The sequence below is a fragment of the Musa acuminata genome, chromosome BXJ3-11, assembly GCF_036884655.1.
Source record: "Musa acuminata AAA Group cultivar baxijiao chromosome BXJ3-11, Cavendish_Baxijiao_AAA, whole genome shotgun sequence".
Lineage (NCBI taxonomy): Eukaryota > Viridiplantae > Streptophyta > Magnoliopsida > Zingiberales > Musaceae > Musa > Musa acuminata.
In genome coordinates this window covers 3,297,013-3,309,291 of record NC_088359.1, presented here as the reverse complement: position 1 = coordinate 3,309,291, position 12,279 = coordinate 3,297,013, and the positions used below count along the sequence as shown (strand labels likewise).

The 12,279-nt window shown below is 35.1% G+C and overlaps 4 protein-coding genes across 4 annotated transcripts; all 4 read right to left on the bottom strand.

Moving 5' to 3' along the window:
* Positions 1–1,421: 1,421 nt before the first annotated feature.
* Positions 1,422–2,688, bottom strand: LOC135652253 (uncharacterized). Its single transcript, XM_065173075.1, has one exon. It carries the CDS (start codon positions 2,559–2,561, stop codon positions 1,578–1,580), a length of 984 nt encoding a protein of 327 aa, XP_065029147.1. The 5' UTR covers positions 2,562–2,688; the 3' UTR covers positions 1,422–1,577.
* Positions 2,689–4,912: 2,224 nt separating this feature from the next.
* Positions 4,913–5,518, bottom strand: LOC135652310 (ankyrin repeat-containing protein BDA1-like). Its single transcript, XM_065173150.1, has one exon. The coding sequence runs from the start codon at positions 5,516–5,518 to the stop codon at positions 4,913–4,915; it is 606 nt and encodes a 201-aa protein (XP_065029222.1).
* Positions 5,519–8,982: 3,464 nt separating this feature from the next.
* LOC135652488 (uncharacterized) lies at positions 8,983–10,036 on the bottom strand. Its single transcript, XM_065173447.1, has one exon. It carries the CDS (start codon positions 10,033–10,035, stop codon positions 9,112–9,114), a length of 924 nt encoding a protein of 307 aa, XP_065029519.1. The 5' UTR covers position 10,036; the 3' UTR covers positions 8,983–9,111.
* Positions 10,037–10,204: 168 nt separating this feature from the next.
* On the bottom strand, positions 10,205–10,810 carry LOC135652309 (ankyrin repeat-containing protein BDA1-like). The gene has a single exon (XM_065173149.1). The coding sequence runs from the start codon at positions 10,808–10,810 to the stop codon at positions 10,205–10,207; it is 606 nt and encodes a 201-aa protein (XP_065029221.1).
* Between the last annotated feature and the right edge of the window lie 1,469 nt (positions 10,811–12,279).

The window sequence follows — 12,279 nt, the reverse complement described above, 5'->3', positions numbered from 1 at the left end:
TTGTGTTTTGAATTATAGATTGATACATCCTGATGTACTTAGTTAATTAAATATTTATGTTGTGAGGAAATAAAAGGAGAAAAATTATTATATTAAAAAAATAAGAGAAAAAAGGGAAAGATGAGAGCTATATGTTTGTATAAGGACATGCTATCTAATAAATAATTTTTTTTCTTTCTCCCAAAATATGTATGTTAGGATTGATGTTGAATTGCAAATTTTGTAATCCTCATTTAATGATAATATGTTAATTGAGAAGAAACTTGAATTGTAAGTTTGCTGGGTCAACAAGAATCTTGATCATTTAGGAAGAAGGATTTCTTGCAAATATGGAGTGCAACTTTTAGTACTTTGTGTCTTCTGAAAGATGAAAGAATTCTTTCCTTGTCTCTTGGATGTGTAAGTAGTCAATGTGTGTTTAGAAAGATCAACAAGCTCGGGATGAAATATCCTTGTCCTGATAATTTATTTATTTATTTATTATTATTATATAATCTAATTATTTATAATTTATTGATAATATAGGGCTATTAATCTATCTATAAACATAAATTTTGTTTTTTTTAAATTTTTTCCTATATAAATAGAGAAAAAAATAAATGAATAAATATTATAATAATCTAGTTATTGATCATATCTAATTATACAATCAATACTATGATATGAGAGACATGACCCGTAGGCAATCATCGAATACATCACTCCCATCAAGCCAATACTCCACTCCCATTTGGTTTATATGTCACAAGGGATTTAATCTTATTAGGTTTTTTTTATATGTGTGTGCTTGAACCATCTAATCGATATATCAATTCGGGATGATCCCATAAGATGAATTATATAGCATTGATCAAAAGGCTAATCCAATGAATTATTACTTCATGCTCCTCTAGTCTATACCATGTTACCACAACTTATTAATAGATGATACGTATGACTGTTATAGGTATTCATTATGATCTAATTTCATTGGTTAGATATCACATTATAAAAAGACCCTCTAGTCTATACATAGGGGTCTTATGGCTTAAGATAATCGATTACTTTAGTACTTCGTAAAATCTTTCAAACTTTTATTAACCCTAAGTATTAAAGGAGTTTTATTGGGGACTTCGTGACTTAATCTTTCGTAAAGTCTTGGTCTCAATCTCCTAACTTCTAGACACCTCAATTAGAGATGAACCTAACTTTGGATCCCATCCACATTTTAGCCAATTGATCAAGATGCAAAATTTGTCGGCTAAGGGTTCAAACGAAAATTTCTTCCTAATTTTTAATTTTTTTATGTAATAAATTTCCTAATAAGTCACTAATATGTGTGAGATATAATGTCCCACAAAATTTGCGTAAATAATCTGTGACAGCAAAACAAAAGTTAATAAAGACTAATGTTACATATTACTACATACAATGTCAAAAAATAGAAAACACACTAAAATGAACATCCATTATTTTTTATATAGAACACGACGTACAAGACCAAGTTTACAGAGAAGCAAATTACATTTTGAAAATAAGATAAAATAAACTTAAAAGAAGACAAATATTAAACCATATACGAACAACGATAGGTCATATTATCCTATCGGAATTTTTATTGACCTTGTCGCTATATAAACAAACAGTAATAAATTTACAATAAGAAAAACTCCTAAAAGAATTATTATCAACGCGCCCACCACAATCTTCGTGCAGATGGCAACGGCCCTTCTGGGGCCTCCCTGGCTTTCTCCTTCTCCATCTTTCTTCTTCCAGCATCCACCTTTGCGCAACAAGCACCTGATCGCTCTAAAGCACACCCAAACCATGAAGAGACTGAGGATTCCGAACCAGCTCAGGAGAAGGATGGTAGTGTAGGGCGGATAGAAAAATATTCGCATAATGGCGGTCGAGAATGCTAATGCTGTCGATAACACCGCCAGCCATAGAATCCACTTTAGGATTCCCATCACCATTTTCGTCTGTCTGGGCACACAACATATCAACAAGAGGATGATGCTCAAGGATGCAAACAACCCGAACATGTCGAACAGCAGGAATAACTTGAGACCATGTTTTAGAACTGCCTCCCCTTCACTTGAACTCCCATCAAAATTGACTTCTGTATTGGGGGGAGTCGGCCCACCATCATCTTTCTGCTTAAACCCACCAGGGGGGTTTAGCCCAGCTTGGAATGTGACGGTGGCGATCAACGTCGCCACCAACATTAGTGTTGCTGGTTTGTTGTTGTACCTTTCTTTAAGTTCAGACAATACTTTTCGGGGGCTGCGGTCATCCTTAGAAGGTCGAGCCTGGCGTCGGAAGGGGTTCCAACGATTTGGTCGGCTTCTGTGTGACGCGACAGTGGCAGAGGCTCTGGCATCACTCGGTGACGATTTCGGCTGAGTCTTCCCTTCTTCTGCGGCGGTTCTTTCACCTGCTGCCCGAATCAGTTCTCCCAACAATAGATCTCCATGTTGGCAGGGTGAATCCAGTAGCATATCAAGGACGGTGTCGCCTCTCATGTTTGTGGCGTTTACTTCGATACCTCGCCTTCCCAGAAGCAACTTCACGGTCTGCATTCATTCGAGCTATGTGTCAGAATTAACGTGGCACACATGACTTTTGATTCTTATGATATTAAAGATCGTATCTATTAACGATACAAGATGTAATTCTCAAATAGATTTGTCTTCCTAATGAATATATATTAATTTCAAATTAATATTTTGATGAAAGACATCTTTTGTCACTATAAATTTTGGAACATGATCCTCTCTTTTCATCCATAGCATATGTCAAAACAAGGGAAACTAGAATTATGTCAAGGTATTTTTTTTCAATTAAAGTTGATTTTCTTAAAAAAAAGCATTAAATCTAAAGATCATGAGATTTATGTTGTGCACAATGATGTTTTAGTTGTGCAAGAATTAAACTATTTAGATATGGTATCAGAGTCATGATTTAATATTTATAACTTTTATTTTTAAATTTGTTTATCTTATTATCGTATCAAATTATGTTTTTATTATTTAATATTTATAATCTAAGAGGTATAGATTTTATTCCCAGAATTGTAAAATAAGTGAGACTGGTGAATCACGAAATATAATTATTTAAAAAATTCAAATAGAGGTAGCTTTACTAGTAACTTCTTGTTCCCCAAACTGTTAAACAATTCGATAATGTTCAAGAGCAATAAATCAATAAATGATCAATCATTCCAATAAATATCAATCGATCTACAATAAGTGAATCACAAAAAATAACATTAAGAATATCTCAAAGATAAAGGAGATCTATTATTTCTAATAATTATGACTTAGTTATATTTGATGGTCCAGTTTTATTTTCATAGGCCAGTTTTTTTTATTTAATCTTCAGAAAAGATTTTTTCAGAATTTTTACGATCATAGTAGCTCGTTATAACTTAGAGTTATACAAAATAGATATGAAAAACACATGATATATAAACTTAAGAAATCAATATATAAATTTATACAAACTTCTCGATAATGATATCTTAAGTTTAATGATACATAAAATCCTTTACATTTATGCAAATACTGTTGATCTATGTACATATATGAAGGTTGGCAGGAGCAAGTTTATATTTTGGATTGTAAATGTTGATGATATTTTGCTTGCTGCTAATGATCTTAGTTTATTATATGAAATAAAAAATATCTTTCTGAAAACTTTGAATTAAAAAAATATGAGAGAGGCAACCCATGTATGTGATAGGAATTAAAATATTTTAAGATCAATCATAAGGATTGTTAGGATTATCTCATAAAAAATATATTAATAAAATTTTAAAATAGTAAAAAAAATATTTAGGAGGTATTATTCCAATTTGGAAAGGGGGTAAATTTATCTTATGCAATGTTCAAAGAATGAATTGGAACAAATGAAAAGAATTCCTTATGTATCTATCCTGGAAAGTTAAATGCATGCCTAAATTTGTATTAGGTCATACATCAGTTTTGCTATTGGAATATTGGGCGGATATCAAAGTAATTCTAGATTTGACTATTAAAAAGCTATAAAGAAAGTTATAAGATATTTATGAGGAATGAAGAATTATATACTCGCTCATAGGAGATCAAATAATCTCGAAGTAATTGGATGTTTAGATTCAGATTTTGCTAGATGTGTTGATATAAAAAAATAACACTTGACTATTTGTACCTTTTAGTTGAGGAGCAATTTTGTGGATGAGGGCAAAGCAGTCCATCGTTGCTACATTCATCATAGAAGTTTAGTTTGTGACATGTTTTAAGGCTACAATTCAAAAGCTCAAATCTCGTTTTCATGATTTACTCTTTAAAAAAATTTAAAACTTTATTATGATAATTTTGTAATAGTATTCTTCTTTAAAAGTGAGTGCTATAAAGATGATAAATATATGAAAATGGAATATTTAGCGGTGAAAAAAGAAAGTTTAGAAATAAATAATATTAATTGAATATATTAGCGTTGTCCGTATGATTACAGATCCATTAACGAAAGGATTATCACCCAAGATATTTATTGAACATGTTAAAAGAATAAGCACTATTAGACATCATTATTAATATTATGTCATATTCATAAATAATTATTTAATATGATATTTTCATCGAGAACTTATTTCAAATAAAGGGGGTAATGGAGAAAAACCAGAATTCTGTTTATCTAAGTTATTTTTTAGGAGATTTAAATTTCTAAAATTATTAAATCTAAATATTATGAGATTTATGTTGTACTATGATGATGTTTTATTTGTGTCTGAATTTAATTTGAACATGTAGCTCCTTACTATTTCCATTTGCTTTTCGTGAATGAAATGCAAAATACTTGTATCTTTTTGCTATGACAAGGCTGTGTCTCAAGATGTACGGGACGCATAAAAACCTTGTGAAGAAGAAGAAGACATTTAAATCTATTTCCTCTAATCGGGATCAGGAATACCTACCTGGAGCTGTTTTCTGGCCACAGCAAGGTGCAGGACGGTGTTGCCTTTCGCATCTCCAGAGTTGAGTAGCTCATCGTTCTCATCCGTTCTGTTCAGCAAGAACTGCACGGTCTCGAAGCTGTTTGATTTCACAGTAAGATGAAGGATGGAGTCACCTTGCGATGTCACAGCTCGCGCGGACTCCGGGCACGCATCCAGTAACACAGTCAATACATCAAGCCTGCCTCGTAAGGCTGCAGTGTGGGCCGGCATTAAGCCATCGTTGTCGGTCGCCAAGCAGAGATTGGCAGCGGCTGCGTACTGCAGCAGCTCGTTCACCACGGATAAGTGGCCTTGGGCAGCGGCCAGGTGCAAGGCGGAAAGTCCTTCGCGGTTGCGGCCATGCGCGAGCTCCGGGTTTACGGCGAGGATCTCCCGGACCAGGTCGGAGTGGCCGAGCGATGCAGCGATGTGGAGGGGGCTGTCCGACAGGTGAGCCGCGGCGATGGCTTGGCTGTGGAGCAGGAGCCGGTCTTCTTGTAGCAAACGCCGCAACAAAGTGAGGTCTCCCGCATAAGCTGCTTCCTCTAGTCTCGGATCCATGCTTAGTTACGCGCACACACACACACACACTCTCTCTCTCGATTTGGTCACTGTTAGTTTGGCAAGTCCCATAGTCCCACATCGGGAAAATCAGACAAGAAAACGTGTTTACGGTTTGGGTTTTTCTTGTTTAGTAAGCTAAAGGTGTTTTATGGCCTAGGAATATCTTCCTAAGGCATTTGTAAGTGTCCCTCTTTTATAGTAGTAATTTGCTCCTCTTTCGTCCGTGGATGAAACCCTAAATCAAATTAGGAGGTATAATTGCTTGTTTTGAGAAAGACAAACTACACCAACGTAGAGAAAAATTATAATAATATCTTAATTCCAAAAAAAAAAAGGAGAAAAAGACAGAAAAAAGATTACTCTCCTTAGTTTTGGAAGAAGCTTTGGCGCATGAGTACATCATATGACATAGGTCCACTTGCAAAAATGAGCAAGTCAAAAAGCAGCTACCATTAATTGAAATCAATGAAGAGGCATCTAACTTTAGGAAATGTGAATTATTAATCATAAGTAAAAGAATCCATGGAAACCACAAGATAGAAAGTTGTTCAGTGGTCCAACTTCCTATTCTAGATGTTCCTCCTCATGTCCTTGCATGATATAGACAATGACCAATAGCTTGTGGTGCCAAATTGGTCTTGTAAGTCCTCACTGTGGCTTTCTATCTAACATCACAAAGTTCTAATCTTTTCTTTCCCAAAAGTTGATGCATGATGGCAACGAAAATGAAAGATGATTTCTTTATGATTTCATATTCTTTTGATTTGTTCCTTTTCTTTGTTTACCAATCATCAACTTTCTTGTTCGACATGGGAGTCAATAGGCTAAGAACAAAAAACATTGTCACGTTACTATGGATTGTAACGTAAAACATTCATCCAATCATCTAGAATTCGAGCTATCAATTTCTTTTTGCTTCTTTCTCTTATCTTAGATATTTAAAGATGTATGTTAAGTATTGAAGGACTCTATTAAATATATTTTCAACATTAGTCTTTTGAGAATATGAAATCTAAATTAGGTATCAAGTTTTCATAGCCCCATAGTCTCTCGATGTTAGTCTTCGCTTGTATTGCATAAGAAGGTTTCAAAGTTATAAGAAGAATATAAAGTTTGACTCAAAGAAGAAACATTTTTAAGTGAATCAAATGATGAAGCTCGAAGAATGTATTATTGCATTATTAGGTTAGATTTCAGAGTTTCAAGGAGTATATAAAGTTTGGATAAAGAAGAAATATTTTTAAGCGACCAAAAAGATGAAGCTCAAAGGATGTATTATTGCATTATTAGCTTATAAAACACCTCGATTCGATCTAATTAGTTGGGTATAGAGACTAAATATCTAATTTACGTATGAGTCATTATCCAACTAGACTCGAGTCTTACGACCTATGTCACCATGATTCGGTGGCTCTTTACGTCAACCAAATCTTTTATTGTAGATGCATGTCTCATTCCCTCGTTGCTCAAATCTTTTATTGTAAATGCATGTCTCATTCCCTCGTTGCTCTATCATCCATTCAAGTTCATGCATGCTGAGTCAGAGCACTTCACATGAGGCCAACAATTAACAATGACTTGCACCAAGTCTATTCGAAGACTTTGACCTTAAGAGATATTGATTCAAGGTTGCATGAGAGGTAAAAAGATTGTCCTAATATTTGATTTGGATTAGTTTCTAACCTAACTAAAATAACGTATTATCTTATGATTGCAAAGAAAGATACGAAACAATGCATATGCTTGTGGTTTGATCACTTTAATATCTTAGTTACCTTAGCTTAGTGACTTTTAGTGGACTTCTCATTAGGATTCCTAACATGGAACTATTAGGGGTGCGACTTTTAACTGCTAAATATTATTCTACGTCAAGTACGATCGGACCATAGGCATCATCTTTCGCAAAGGAGGATATATTTATGGGAAAAAACTCAAGCTTATACTTTTTATATTTTCAATTTTTCCTCCATTCTATTTTTTAAATTGTATTTTTTAAAATATTATGAGATTAAAATATATGAGTTGATTGTGAATATATAATCTTCCGATTAAGAGTCAAAATCTTTATAAATAAAGTTATCTGAGTCATTTAATAAAATATAATATAAGAATAAAGATATGATTGATACTTTAGCATGGATGATACCTTAATATCACACGATTGACACGATACATCAATTCCACATAATTAACACCTATTTGACACTTAAGGTTAAAACGGTTCACACATTCCAAAAACCTTTGTGTCATATGGATGATTCTTCGACTTAGAATGGATGGGTTAGTGAAACTGTTATCGATTAAGCATGGTAGAATTGTGATAGAGAAAAAGACAACTAAAAGGATGACTCTAATGTTTGTTGGCTTATTTGATGATCAATGTATAAAAAGATAAAGTTGGGCACCTCATCCAATCCCTTCGATACTCAAATTAAGATTGAAATAAAAAATGAAATCATAAGTAAATAGTAATTGATATTGATAATAGTAAATTGAAGAACCTTTATAGCAAGCCTTTTTTTGTGGGCCTTAGGTATCTATCATATGACATAGGTTTGTTCTTCATGCTGAGCTAATAGTCATGTGATATATGATTGAGGTGAGTTCTCCCTACTAATTTCACTTGAAATTGATGATAACTTGTAATTTTATTATGAAATTATAAATTTGTATATTGAATTTTGATTTTTGGGGGATTTAACCATATTACTATACATATAACATATATAAAAGTAATAAATACTTATTTTTATAATAAAAATAAAAAAAACTTATGACAAGTCTATAGTTGTAAATCCATCTTCATCATAGAACAAATTTTAAAAGCTTGATTAAAAGGAAAAAAAAAATAAATGTAATTGAACAATAAATTGTGACATCAAACTTAAAAAAAAAAAAAAATAATAATAATAATAATAACCACCGAAAGAGTTGATGACAATAAAAACATGTAGCAGAGGGGTTGCATAATACATATTTGAAGAATACATTCATTATATTTCCAAATAAAGTAAATATCCTAAAACAATTAAATAAAAATAGTAATAATATAAAAATATTATAGTTGATACAGAAAAAAAATCCAAATTAGACATAAAAGATATTCTAAATTCCTTTCATACAATAAAAAAAATATTTATGAAGGATTAATTATGTTTTTTGTTTTTTGAAGTGCAACATAAGTATAGGCACACAGTTGTTAATAATTGATAATTCTATACATAAAATCCTTGTTATCTTTTATGCACCATTTAATATTATGTCGGTTCTAAATTATTCAAGTCTGGATAATGATTCAGATATTTAAGATTTTATAAATATATTAGCGCATCATTGTACTATTGATAAGTTTTAGATCTGCTGAATCCAGTGTTTTTAAATAAATACATCATTAATATGTAAGAGATATAATGTTCCACAAAACTCTCATAAATCATCTGTCACAAAAAAACAAAAGTTAATAATGATTAAAGTTACAGATTTACTATATACCGTGGAACAAAATACATAAAAGCAAATTACATTCTGAAAATAAGACAAAGTAACTTTAAAAGATGATAAAGGATAAACCATATAAGAATAATGATAGATCATATTATTCTATTATTTGACATATTTAATATATAAACAAACACTAAATAATTTACAATAAGAACTACTCCAAAAATAATTATCATCAACGCGCCCACCACAATCTTCGTGCGGATGGCAACGGCCCTTGTGGGGACTCCCTGACTTTCTCCTTCTCCATCTTTCTTCTTCCAGCATCCACCTTTGCGCAACAAGCCTCTGATCGCTCTAAAGCACACCCAAATCATGAAGAGACTGAGAATTCCGAACCAACTCATGAGAAGGATGACAGTGCAGAGCTGATAGGAAAATATTCGCACAATGGCGGTCGAGAATGCTAATGCCGTCGAGAACACCGCCAGCCATAGAACCCACTTTAGGATTCCCGTCACCAGTTTAGTCTGTCTGGGCACACAACATATCAACAAGAGGATGATGCTCAAGGATGCAAACAACCCGAACATGTCGAACAGCAGGAATAACTCGAGATCATATTTTAGAACTGCCTCCCCTTCACTTGAACTCTCATCAAAGTTGACTTCTGCATTGCGGGGAGTCGCCCCACCATCATCTTTCTGCTTAAACCCACCAGGGGGGTTCAGCCCAGCTGCGAATGTGATGGTGGCGATCAACGTCGCCACCACCATTAGTGTTTCTGGTTTGTTGTTGTACTTTTCTTTTTCTTTAGGTTCAGAACGATTTGGTCGGCTTCTGTGTGACGCGACAGTGGCAGAGGCTCTGGCATCACCCGGTGACGATTTCGTCCGAGTCTTCCCTTCTTCGGCGGTGGTTCTTCCACCTGCTGCTCGAATCAGTTCTCCCAACAACAGATCTCCATGCTGGCAGGGTGAATCCAGTAGCATATCAAGGACGGTGTCGCCTCTCATGTTTGTGGCGTTAACTTCGATACCTCGCCTTCCCAGAAGCAACTTCACGGTCTGCATTCAATCGTATTACCAGAGCTATGAACAGGAAGTTCCTCGGTATTTCCATTTGCTTTTTTTTTATTGAAATGCAAAGAGTATTTATCTTTTGTTGCGGGAAAGCTCTCGTATCAGGAGGTGCAGAGATGCATAAACACCTGGTGAAAAGAAGAAGACAAATTCATTTCCTCTAATTGGGATCAGGAATACCTACCTGGAGCTGTTTTCTGGCCACAGCAAGGTGCAGGACGGTGTTGCCTTTCGCATCTCCGGAGTTGAGCAGCTCATCGTTTTCATCTGTTCTGTTCAGCAAGAACTGCACGGTCTCGAAGCTGTTTGATTTCACAGTAAGATGAAGGATGGAGTCACCTTGCGATGTCACAGCTAGCAAGGACTCCGGGCACGCATCCAGTAACACTGTCAACGCATCAAGCTTGCCTCGTAAGGCTGCAGTGTGGGCGGGCATGAAGCCATCGTTGTCGGTCGCCAAGCAGAGATTGCCAGCGGCTGCGTACTGCAGCAGTTCGTTCACCACGGATAAGTGGCCTTGGGCAGCGGCCAGGTGCAAGGCGGAAAGGCCTTCGCGGTTGCGGCAATGCGCGAGCTCCGGGTTTACGGCGAGGATCTCCCGGACCAGGTCGGAGTGGCCGAGCGATGCAGCGATGTGGAGGGGGCTGTCCGACAGGTGAGCGGCGGCGATGGCTTGCCTGTGGAGCAGGAGCCGGTCTTCTTGTAGCAAACGACGAAACAAAGTGAGGTCTCCCGCATAAGCTGCTTCCTCTAGTCTTGGATCCATGCTTAGTTACTCTCTCTCTCTCTCTCTCTCTCGATTTGGTTACAAACAACTCGAAGTAAGGACGCCTATATATATGCTAAAAATGTCGAACGATTCCTCCCGGTCGGTCTTCTTGGTCTTGTCTCCATCAAGACGCCAGCCTTGTTGAAGACTTATGATATTGCTTTTCCTAACTTTTCTTCACGTAGAAAATCACAGATACGACATGTCTACTATCCGATACGATCCATATGATGATGTGTTCCCTAATTGGGTCAATCCAATAAAGACGATTGTACGATCTACAACTGAAGCTGAATATCGTGTCATTGCCACCGACATAGCTGAACTCAATTAGGTCACAAATTTGCTGAAGGAACTCAGCGTCAACTTCACGGTTATTCCTATAATATATTTTGATAATTTTAGAGCTACCTACTTATGTGTCAATCTAGTATTTTATTCCCGCACGAAACACATTGCCATCGACTTCCACTTCGTGCGAGATCAAGTTGTTAGACATCAACTTCGTGTTTCTCATGTACATACAGCTGATCAACTAGCAGACTCACTTACAAAACATCTTGCTCGCAAACTATTTTTATCTCATCGATCCAAGATCGACATCCTTGATGGAAGCTTAATCTTGCGGGGGCCTTGAGGAAATCTTTAAGCAATTGAGAAAAACTTCCCTGCTGAATGTGTATAAATAATTATCAAGAGCTCACTATCAAAATGAACTAGGCAATTACATCTCATACATTTCATAGTTTCTTCTATAATTTCTATCTTTTTATCTTCTCCGTTTAATTCTTAACAACTCAAAGCTTCTCCTAATACTATCTTTCGTAGGATGAATCTTCTTTTAATTATAAAAAGGGTCATTCTAAAGTCTTTATGAAAATATCTCGCTTGGAGATTTCTTGAACTAGGCCTTAATTTAGGTGGCTAAAATTAAACTGTGATAGCTCTTTCAATCAATATGGCAAGAAGGGTACCAATCAATATTATCAGTTTAAGTGCTGATGAACCAGCAACTATTCATCATAGCCTCTCTAAAATCTTATTCGATGGTTTTAATCGTAATTGATTTGAAGTGCTTTGTGCACATCCTAAGTTTCACATCTCAATTTTCTTAGAGCGTCTTGATGAGATTTTTTTATTGTTAAGACGTTTTAACTCTTCTTGATCACACATGTATATCATAAATGTGACAGAGTTGCCAATTGGCTAGCAAAGTATGCTAAAGTGCATCTAACTATTATTTTTAGGAGGGGAGTAGCTCTCAGAACTTGTCTTGATTATTAACTCATACATTTGGGGTGACTTTTGTACCCCATGCTATCTAATAAATAATTTTTTTTCTTTCTCCCAAAATATGTATGTTAGGATTGATGTTGACTTGCAAATTTTGTAATCCTCATTTAATGATAATATGTTAATTGAGAAGAAACTTGAATTGTAAGTTTGCTGGGTCAACAAGAATCTTG